Source organism: Carassius gibelio, chromosome B13, assembly GCF_023724105.1.
Source record: "Carassius gibelio isolate Cgi1373 ecotype wild population from Czech Republic chromosome B13, carGib1.2-hapl.c, whole genome shotgun sequence".
Taxonomy (NCBI): domain Eukaryota; kingdom Metazoa; phylum Chordata; class Actinopteri; order Cypriniformes; family Cyprinidae; genus Carassius; species Carassius gibelio.
The window spans coordinates 2,280,007-2,290,984 of NC_068408.1; the positions used below are offsets into that span (position 1 = coordinate 2,280,007).

The window sequence follows — 10,978 nt, forward strand, 5'->3', positions numbered from 1 at the left end:
TTTAAACTATTTGAGATCGAAAACCTTGAAATAATGCGTTATGAACACCTCCAGAGAATATAGAAAATATACCTTTAATAACAGTAAATGTGGTAGCCGATAATTCTACACAGAATCTTAAAAGATTTACATACTGCTTTTGCATACATTTCAATATTTAACTCGTTCCATTTCCATTTCTCCATTTTGTGGTGCACTTTAAATTGAAACACTTTTATTTAACTTTTAAAATTCACCTACACATCTTTTGCATTAGAATTCAGTTAAACTCAATGGTCACACTGTAGAAACTGAAAATGTTATCAGATGCATTGTCAATAAGATTCTTCTTAACTTAAAAGGATAGTAAATCTTGGCCTCCGTTGATTTCTATAGTATGGAAAATACTTTGAAAGTCAGTAGGGTCCAGAAAGTGTTTGTTTACCCAATATTCTTCAAGAGATCTTCTTTTGTGTTCAACACCAGAAAGAAATTCAGTTTTGGTGTTCAGGTTGCAGTGTGTACATAATACTTCAGACTTGAATAGAACCAATTCATGTACTTGTTTTACACTGCAGGATTACTAATGTATTAAGTTAGGTGTTAATAGCCCATTAATCAGACTGAGAGCTAATAAATTGCTTAAAATTGAATGAAAACTTCTCATTTTAATGCAGCGTTTTTCAGGTATGCAAAATACATGTTCAGACATTTTCCATCTTCACCTTTGACCTGTGATGGACTAACAGCTATCATTTTATGACATTTTATGTTTCATCCTTTGAATCTGATGGCTCAGTTAAAAGTTTGGAATAATTATGATTTAATGTTTAAAATAACTGCATTTAGTGTGAATATCTGATAAAGTGTCATCTATTTATGTGATCAAAGCTGAACTGATACCTTTTATTTTATCAGGATTGACTGATTATTATTATTATTATGTTAAATTATAAATGTCTTTACTGTCACTTTTGATCAATTAAATTAATCCCAGATAAATAAAACCATGAATACTTTTCTCTCTTTTTTATGGAAGCCTTATCCCAAACTTTTGATCGATATGTATCAAGGTGTCCACAAAAAATATTGAGCAGCACAACTGTGTTCAACATTGATAATAATCAGAAATGTTTCTCGAGCAGTAAATCATCATACTTTCATGATTTCTGAAGATCATGTGACACTGAAGACTGGAGGAATGATGCTGAAAATACAACTTTGATCATTTAAATAAAATACATTTTAACAGATTTCACAGCTGTTTTACTGTATTTTTATAAATGAAATGGAGCCTTGGTGAACAGAAGATACTTTTTCAAAACATAATTATACCAATCTTTGTCCTGTAGTTTACTGGACATTCGAATTGTGCAAAGAAGAAAAAAACAGCAAATAAAATATCTGTGCTTCTGACATGTCAGCAAGAATTTGACCTTCTTCTTTTTATATAACAATAAGTATCGCATTGATAAGCCGTTCCTATTTTGTTCAGTAACACAGCAGCACCGTGATTTTTGCCTAAAAGGTTTTCTTTAAAACCATCAGTGCGTTCGCTGATCTGAAATAAGATTCATTTGCATTTAGATCCACGCAATGCTGCATCGTATGACGTCACAGTCGAGTTAAATAATGCGCGTTCGAGCTGCGGTTTGTTTGGGAGTTTCACGCGGAGGCGAGGAAGCGCATCAGATCCTCGTCATTGTTCCTCGGCGGATCAAAGCGCTTCAGACAAAGGCTTTAATTGCGACTCAACAGCTCGAGCTCCTGCACTATAGATCAGTGATAAAGGAAACAGTCAACGTGCCTTTATCATCATTCATTGTCCAGCTAAACGATCCTTTCCAAGCCTCTGTCTCTCATCCACAGACATTCAAATACAGTCTGATAAAACCAAATCCCTGATTAACTGCAGACCTCTGTGCCACAGCCGCCTGACATGCCATTATTTCAGATTTATCAGTAATATTATTGAATCACGGGCTTTGTTTCATCATGAAACCTCAAATAAACATGCAACTAGAAAAAAGACTTTTGAACTGAGTAGCCTATTTATAGTCCCCTCCAACACATTTTGGCATGTAATATATTTTTATATATAAAAAACTGCCAATCATGCACTTAATTTGAATTTGAGAATATGAAGACTAGCTATTTAAACTGATTGAGTTCTAGTTTCAGCTTTTTTTGTTTGCATAAATTTTGCTTTAAAATGTTTAAGCATGTGTAACATGCATAACCCTACATGCACGTGTGTGCGTGTGCATAATGGAAATTTTACATTAAACAAATCAATGCAAGTAAACTTTGCACAGGTTTAGGTTGGTGAAGTGAGATGCTTTCACTGTCTCTAGTAGTTGTGTTGAATCAGTAGATCAGGCTTAAGCTTGTCCGGGTTTGAATTTGCATTTGAACTGCTGGTCAATCAAAGTTAATTGTGTTGCTACTGTAATCCCTTTGATCGTGATGTTTGCCGACCGCGCCAAACGATGCTGTGATGGTCAGTGGCGCCAGAGACTCCACAGGCGGCAGCATGTGTTAATACACCAGCATTTGAACGAGTCAATTCACCTTAGGTTGAGTGTGTGTGTGTGTGTGTGTTGGAGACACTGCAGCACAGAAAAAGAGACTTGTCTTTTTTTTTTTTTAAAGGAAAATAATGAGGAAGAGACAGTATATATATATATATATATATATATATATATATATATATATATATATATATATATATATATATATATATATATATATATATATATATATATATATATATTATATAGTTATTATTATATATTTATTGCATTTATAATTTTATTTCAGAATTAACTTGAAACCCAAAAGGTAAAAAGCTGCTGATATATAAGTTTTTCTAAATTTGTTCAGTATGTTGAAGTGGGTTGTAGAAAAAAATACGGTCCATAATTTTCGTTTTTATAAAGTTCCGACCATTTAACTTTCTAAAAGTAACTTTGTTTTATCATTTAATTTACATAGTTATAATTTGTTTAATCGAGTATTTATATTTTTGAAATGAAAGTACAAAAGTTTGAAGGTAAAATAATTCAAATACAAGGATTTATTAGCGGGATATGGTTAAATTAAAACATTTAATTTTTCTTTTACTAAAGTTATGTTGTGACTTATAACAATTTCTGTTTTCTATGTCATTATTTTATATGATTTTCCTCCAGTCTTCCGTGTCACATGATCTTCAGAAATCATGAAAATATGCTGATTTGCTCCTCAAGAATCATTTCTGATTATTATCAATGTTGAAAACAGTTGTGCTGCACAATATTTAAACCGTCATATATAAGCAATCAACGCCTATTTCGCATGATATAAGAGTCAAAATACAATAATATGATTATCAATTACATTAACAATTGGTGTAAAATATTGACAAAGTTTTACTAATCTTTTAAGGTCATTGTTTTTAGGTTTCTTGGCTATAAGCTTTAAATTCTCAGTATAATAGTTGCAATTATTCCTTAGATGCGCCACTCAGATCCAGTTGTTCTGACACTCCATCAATGCAGACAGCTGGATGAGCCAGAGGTTCCCACAGACAAGCTGGCGCCAGGCTTTCACACAATCACAGGATGTGTAAATACTTCAATAACGACCCATTAGGCCTAATGATTGAGAATCGATCAGGCGTTAACTCCTCCATGCATATGTTAATGTAATGCGGGATGGGCCTATATATATCCAGGCCGCTTCTGGAGGCCTGACAAACACTCTTGGATTGTACTCGGATAGATTCACGTCCTGAGACACACAGACAGCAATCATGGTCAAGAAGTTTTCTGTGGACTGGCTCGCCCAAAGCTTTCACGATTCGCCGCATCAAGACGTTCTGGAGCCGGAGAAACAGACGCACAGGCCACACGTACCGTGCGTGGTTCAACCGAGACCTCCTACATCATATGACAAGGTTTATTTGCAGCCAAAACCAAAGGTTAACAAGAAAGCTGAAGAGAAACCAGAGACCGGTAAAGAGAAGGAGGGCACAACCCCTGTTACCCAAAGAAGCTGCTCATCTCCAAGCTGTAAGTTTACGCGCTTCAATGTATTTTCAGTTTTTATTCGTGTGAATGACAACAGAGCGTGTTTTAATGCTTAATTACATGTTCAGTTTCAGAAAACAGCGGGTATTCGTCAGGTTACGAGAGCGAAGCAACCGCGTCTGAATGCGCGTCCGTCGAAGATGCGCACGAGACCGAGAAAGACGCGGCCACGCGAAGAATCAGAACCAAATTCACTCCGGAACAGATCGACAAACTGGAGAAAATCTTCACCAAGCACAAATACTTGGACGCGGGAGAGAGAGTGAAAACGGCTTTGAAACTCAATCTGTCAGAAACTCAGGTGAGGCGCGCGCATTAAACCCTGGGCTTTCTCCAAATGCATTAATGAGAATATAAAGCCTTCTCTTATACACCGAGAAGACTAACCAGTTTTACAAAATGTCATGGAATAGGCAAATAACACTGAATGATTTTTTTTTCTTGTAACAAAGGCTTCTTCCAATAATCCTATTTGAAATTATTCGAAAAGTAACTTTTTGAAAAGTAGAACGCATTTTAAATGTATCTGTTTGTTATTTAGATCAGAACAGAATTAACGTTTTTTGTTCTTAAAGTCAGAACAAAAGTAACTTTATGAAAAATAGAACGCATTTTAAATGTATCTTCTTGTTCTTCAGGTCAGAACTTGGTTCCAGAACCGCAGGATGAAGCTGAAGCGGGAAGTGCAGGAGATGCGCGCGGACTATCTGCTGCCTAATATGGTTCTTTCGCACGTGCTTCCGGTTCAGTACCAATGCTACAACAGACAGCGACTTCCGTTTCCGCCTCCCAGCGCGCTGATGCAGCAGATGATGCCGCTGGTTTCTCATCATCAGCTCGTGATGCCCAGGCAGCATTACTTCTGAAGAAGACACATCCAGAGACCCAATCCTCTGAAACACTTAAATTCTGTGTGCAATATCTCAATATATGTACAGTTATGTTTTTTGTAATGTTTAATTGAATAGAAGAGTTTATTTATTATCAGAAATAAAGTATGTTCAATAGCTAAGTTTGCGTTCCTGGTGATTTGTCCGTGTTCATCTGATAAGATTGGTTTGAGAAGTGAATCGATCTGAAATATCTGTTGTTCAAATGCGTTTCATCTTAATCAGTTTCCTTTGAAGTCTACAGATACTGTGACATGCACTCAACTGAGTGACTCCATTTAGACTTTATTCAGGAATTCAGTGTTTTCTTGGATCATGTCACATACTTTGCATAAGTTAAAGTAAATTATTTATCATCAGCAACCAAATGCCATCAATAAAATGTTGCATTTTACGTTTCTGGATTTATTAAATCGTCATGTTTTATTTACTTATATCAGTGATTTACCATGGCTTTTTTGTTAAGACCCACAATGTAAAGAAAAATCTTCTTCATTTAAGTTTCCCCCCATAGTTTATAAAGAATAGCATACATACAGGCTCACATTATTACCAAGTAAAATTTACAAACTGAAGCTAGTTACTGTCCCACACAGAAATATAATGCAAATCAACACTACCCAAAGAACAATATGCATGCTTCTTTTTAAAATTGTTATTTTTCACTGGGTATTTAAGATGCTCTTTGTTGCCACATGGATAAGGAGGTTGCATATACTCCTACAATAATGTGAGTGATATTTAAATCAAATGTAGGCGCCAAAGAAACCCTTAACAAACCCATCAATGCATTGATCTGCGGCCTCACACTGCGCGCGACCCCGCGCACTTCAAACGAGACCTAACGAGCAGATCATGGTCAACAATTAGTCCTAATTAAGTCGCCCATTGATGAGTTTACACTCTCAACAGACTGGCTCCAGTGTGTCTGGGCTCTGTGTGTGTGTGTGTGTGTGTGAGTATTGATCTCCCTCTAATATCAACCCCATGATAACATTAAGACTAACTAAAACTCGCCACTGAAGGCCAGTGGAGATTAATAACTCCTAATCATTTTGCAAAATAAATCATTTTTGCAGGTTTCATAGATTGACGATTTTATCTACTGCACACCATTATTAAAGTTCTGATGCAATTATAATAATAGTCTAAAGTAATAATGCAAAAAAATATATAATGATGTATCTTGCATTATAGTTTCTTCAGGGGAGTATTTTGGTTTATGGATTCATTAAATCATTAATAATAAATAAGTATGCATGTAAGTGTCACGACATTATGTATTACATAAAATACAATATAATCAGTTTATCCATCTGTCATCTATTTATTGTTGCATTAGGTTCTTCGGATGCATGTTTTGGTTTCTTTATATAAAATCACAAGTAAAACAAGTAAATTATTTATTTGAACATGGAATGCAACATTATATGATACAATCATTTCATTTATTAATTTATTTATTGTTGCATAGGTTCTTCAAATGAGTATTTTGGTTTCTGGATTCACCAAATCACCAGTAAGTAAGTAAATTAAGTTAGATCTTGATGTTACATTGTAGGTTCTTTAGATAAGTATTTTGTTTCTGGGTTTGTTAAATCAACATTTATTTATTTGTTTGTTTGTTTATGTTGAATTCTGGATTCCTCATGTAAGTATTTTGTACATTGACTGAATTCATCATCAGTAGCTGTGTTTTTTTTCCTTTAAGAAGCAACAGATTCTGTTGAACTTATGCAACATAAGTGTTTTTAATAAAACTGAACATGTGGATGGAATTTATCTCATTGATTTTAAATGTAATTTTAACTAATGTCTAATTTTCATTTTCAACTTCTGACATGCATTCTTAAAATGCACTCAACTATCCAGGGGTAGCTTTATAATTTAGCATCTCATGTGTGAGTTTGTGAGCCGCCAGAGACGTATTTCAACGCTTGCCATTAGAAGTAAAACGCTTTCATAGCCTTCCAGTGACAGAAGGCAAAGGAGGAGACACTCAGACCCATAATATGCGAAGATGCATTTAATGTAATAAACAAGCCTGCTGAATTGACACATAATGGGGATCAAGAGTTAATCCGACAGTGATCCGCCCAAAGCCGCCCTCTCTTTCATCTCCCCGTTATCTGCCGATGGATGACGCTTGTCTTGAGTGGATGATGTTGCTCTCCGTCAATTGATTGTATCAGTGCATTGATGACTCTTCTCAGGTACTTGAGGTGAACACACGAGGTGCTCAGACTCGCTGGCGCCTGGATATCACAAGTACACCGAACGTGTGAACAAGCCCATTGCGACACCCATTAACTTCAATTACAGAGTTATAATTCCGCTGAGAGTCGCTTTACTCATGCAGATGAGCGGAGAAGCTCCTATAAAGTCAGGCCACTGACCAGATGAGCTACAGCTGATCAAATTATTAGGAAACATCATGTTCAAGACGTTCTCCGTGGAGTGGTTGTCCCAGAGCTTCCATGCTCAAGATCTGGAGCAGGAGAAACGAGTCACAGTAAGCGCTCGTGATGAGTTCAGTGATGCTCGTCACGCGTCTTCAGAAACGCTTGGAGAAGGAGAAACCAAGGCCCTGTCTTCTCCTACAAGTAAGTACGAGCTTCTGGTGTTCAGTAACTGTTCAGTGTGTTTCTGGGTTGGTGATGGATCTAACAGGTCGTTTTCTCTCGTATCAGACAGCTGTGGCTACTCCTCGGCCTCTGAGAGCGATGAGAGCGAAGGAGAGTCCGCGTCACAGCGGCGCGTCAGAACCAAGTTCAGCTCGGAGCAGATCTCGCGTCTGGAGAAGAGCTTCAGCAAACACAAGTACCTCGGAGCGACTCAGAGACGCAGGATAGCGGAGAAACTGCAGCTGTCTGAAACACAGGTGTGCACGGCATGAGATTTCTGGATGTGACAGCAGATACTGTATTTGTTGAACTTATGTTCATAAAGAGTCTTTTGCATTTGTCACACATCTGGCCTATTCATGAGAACTGCAATATATCATGTCTTTATATATATATATATATATATATATATATATATATATATATATATATATATATATATATATATATATATATATATATATATATATATATATATATATAAATTCAAAAAAATATTTATTTTTTATGCAGTACATGCAACGCACTATTTATTTATTTATAATAACCCCATAATGCAACATAAATAAATCATTAAATGTTTTAAAATGTACATTAATTCTGCATTTATGTATTTATAATGAACTTATAATGCAACGTATATAAATAAATACTTTATAATTTAAATTAATTAGTAAGTTAGTTGTTAGTTTATTTATTTATTTATTTTGAATTATAGGTTCTACAGATTTTTGGTCTTCAGTAAATATACATAAAAAAAGTTTTTCTTGATTAAAAGTTGCTAAGAGCAGACCATAAATATTTTAGATTTATTTTTAAAAAATGTATTTTTTATATTATTATTATTTTTTTTTGTTCTTAGAGAGTTTAATTCATGTAATCTTTATGTGGAATTTTGCAAGCAAATAAATCGCATGCATTAGTTAAATTGTTCTTAACTCGTGAATATTTTAGTGTCTCCTTTGTGAAACATAATATTGAAAGTGGATGTTTATGTTATTTATTTATGTATTCATTTGTTTATTTAAGGTGAAAACATGGTTCCAGAACAGACGGATGAAGCTGAAGCGGGAAGTTCAGGACGCGCGCGCAGCCGAGTTTTTTGTTGTGCTTCCGCCGCTGACGTCATTTCAGCACTACACCGCTAGCGGACAGCACTCGCGCCTCTATTTCCCTCAACAAATTCCCGCGCGACAACTCCCGCCACAGATGCTGTTCCCCTCCTGCTACTTTTAAACCACCTTTTTTAATGATTGGATATAATCTATAATCTTGACATAATATAAAAATGTATAAAAATCCCCTAAATCAGGGTTTTTAATAAACAAAATATAAATGCAAGCACTGTATGTAGTTCTATAAACAAATTGTATATGTACATAAATATTGTTTTTTCTCAAAATCTGAAAAATCCCATAAAATAAAAAAGAAAATGCTTTGAATCAAGCTTCTTATCCTTTCATTGCATCAGTCGAGTCTATACCATAATTTAGTCTTACATATATATAAACAGAGAGAGATATGTTACAGTACATTATTGTACTTCCTAATTATATTTATATAATTGTATTTATTTATTTATTATTTATTTTATTATTTATTTTATTATATTTTAATCAAATCGTTAGAACCAGTTAAAACATGTTTAAGAAAACTATAATAACAAATGTAATTTTATTTGTCTAATTAAAAATATTTATAATTATTTATTTTTTGGGATATGCAATGTAATTTATAAAAGTGCCTCTATAAAACTAAATGATAAATAAAAAGCATAAAACTCCTTTTCAGTTTCATGGTGTCCCTCAAGGGGGACTTCTATAACCTCTGCTGTTTTATCATATGCATAAATGGCCTGGACTCATATTTGCCTCCCTGTGATCCCTGTGAAATGTAATCCCTGTGAAATATGCTGATGATCGAACAATCACAGAGTTTCTAATGGGATCTTACCTGGACTCACCTGGAATCAGGGGACAGGGATTTAAATTTGAGGGAAGTTTGTGGAAGTGGTAGTTAGTGCCAGAAGAGAGGACAACATTCAATTCTCTCACTCTCCTGTTATTTCAGGTCATGCAATTAGTAGAGTTTCCACCTTTAAACTGATTGGAGTTCAAATATCCCCTGACTTGTCATGGGACGCCCACATTAACACATACTCTTACTAAAATACTCAGTTGTTTCCTGCCTGTGGCTCCAAAACCTTCTAACTCTCTTCAGCATCACAAGACATGTGCTGGAGTAAACCCAGGAGTAAAACTAAGCAGCATGCTCTAAAGCAGTTGTATAGATAACGAACAGGTGCTCGATTAGGATGCCATTTCTGTGTATCTGTAGTATTTATATACACATGTTTTAGATGTTGTTGCTGTTTTTGTTGCCTTTTTTTTTATTCTGCTTGTATATCAACTATTTTTACTCATCTTACGCTATCTTAAATGTATAGGATTTACTAGGAGTATGTGTGTTTGACACATTTCAGGGTTTTGTGCTGCAACATCTTGTCTTTTCAAACTTGTATTTATTAATTTATTTGTTTGTTTATTTATTTATTTATATAAACAAAATGACGTTGGCTTTTTATTATTAGTAGTAGTATTTAAATGTCCATCTCATTGTTGAATTTGATGTGTTTAATGGAAAACAGTGATTTCTCCCATTCTGATATTTTATTTTATTTTATTTGTTGGTATATTGTTATTTTTATTTTATTTTATTTTATTTTTTATTTTTTAACCTTCCCGTTGCTGTGGATACCAGGTTAACCAATATTTGGTAGAATATGTTTTAAAAGGTAAGCTTCAATCACCCAGATATTTCAACTATAAAAAAAATATTTAAAATGATTTTTGCTAGTGAACTCTTCTAAAGCTAATAATAATAATAATAATAATAATAATAATAATAATATATTTTTTGTTATTATCATTAATATAACTATTATTATTATTATTATTAGTAGTAGTAGTAGTAGTAGTAGTAGTCATATTTATTTATTTATTTATTTGTTTGTTTGTTTGTTTGTTTTCAGGCAGATGTGTTTAAACCTACATTTGAGGACTTCAGGACTGGTTTGGAAATTAATTTTTACCAGCTCAGACGATAAAAGGTAAGAAAACAAATATTATTGAATACTTTCAGACCTTAAATTGACATCTTGACAAGGAAACTTATAAAGTTTAAAAAATTGCTTTAAAATGTAGTTAGTTACAGATCTGTTGATATAGTTATGGCTTTTGGCATGATGCAACTTTCATTAAAAGGGTTTTTAAAATATATTAGTAAAATATTGAAGTTTGTAACCCAGTAGTTCTGTAGATGTGTGTGTGCATGTGCCTGTGTGTTCACGTGCGTGTCTCCGTGTGTACGTGTGTATGTGTGTGTGTCCACAGGGGGGCAATGCTGCCTTACTGCA

The 10,978-nt window shown here is 34.3% G+C and overlaps 2 protein-coding genes across 2 annotated transcripts; both read left to right on the top strand.

Moving 5' to 3' along the window:
- Positions 1-3,753: 3,753 nt before the first annotated feature.
- Positions 3,754-5,321, top strand: vox (ventral homeobox). Its single transcript, XM_052572132.1, has 3 exons — positions 3,754-4,031; positions 4,118-4,350; positions 4,688-5,321. Exons 1-3 carry the CDS (start codon positions 3,773-3,775, stop codon positions 4,913-4,915), a joined length of 720 nt encoding a protein of 239 aa, XP_052428092.1. The 5' UTR covers positions 3,754-3,772; the 3' UTR covers positions 4,916-5,321.
- Positions 5,322-7,164: 1,843 nt separating this feature from the next.
- Positions 7,165-9,009, top strand: vent (ventral expressed homeobox). Its single transcript, XM_052572131.1, has 3 exons — positions 7,165-7,542; positions 7,630-7,820; positions 8,593-9,009. The coding sequence occupies exons 1-3, from the start codon at positions 7,374-7,376 to the stop codon at positions 8,797-8,799; spliced, it is 567 nt and encodes a 188-aa protein (XP_052428091.1). The 5' UTR covers positions 7,165-7,373; the 3' UTR covers positions 8,800-9,009.
- The last annotated feature ends 1,969 nt before the right edge of the window (positions 9,010-10,978 follow it).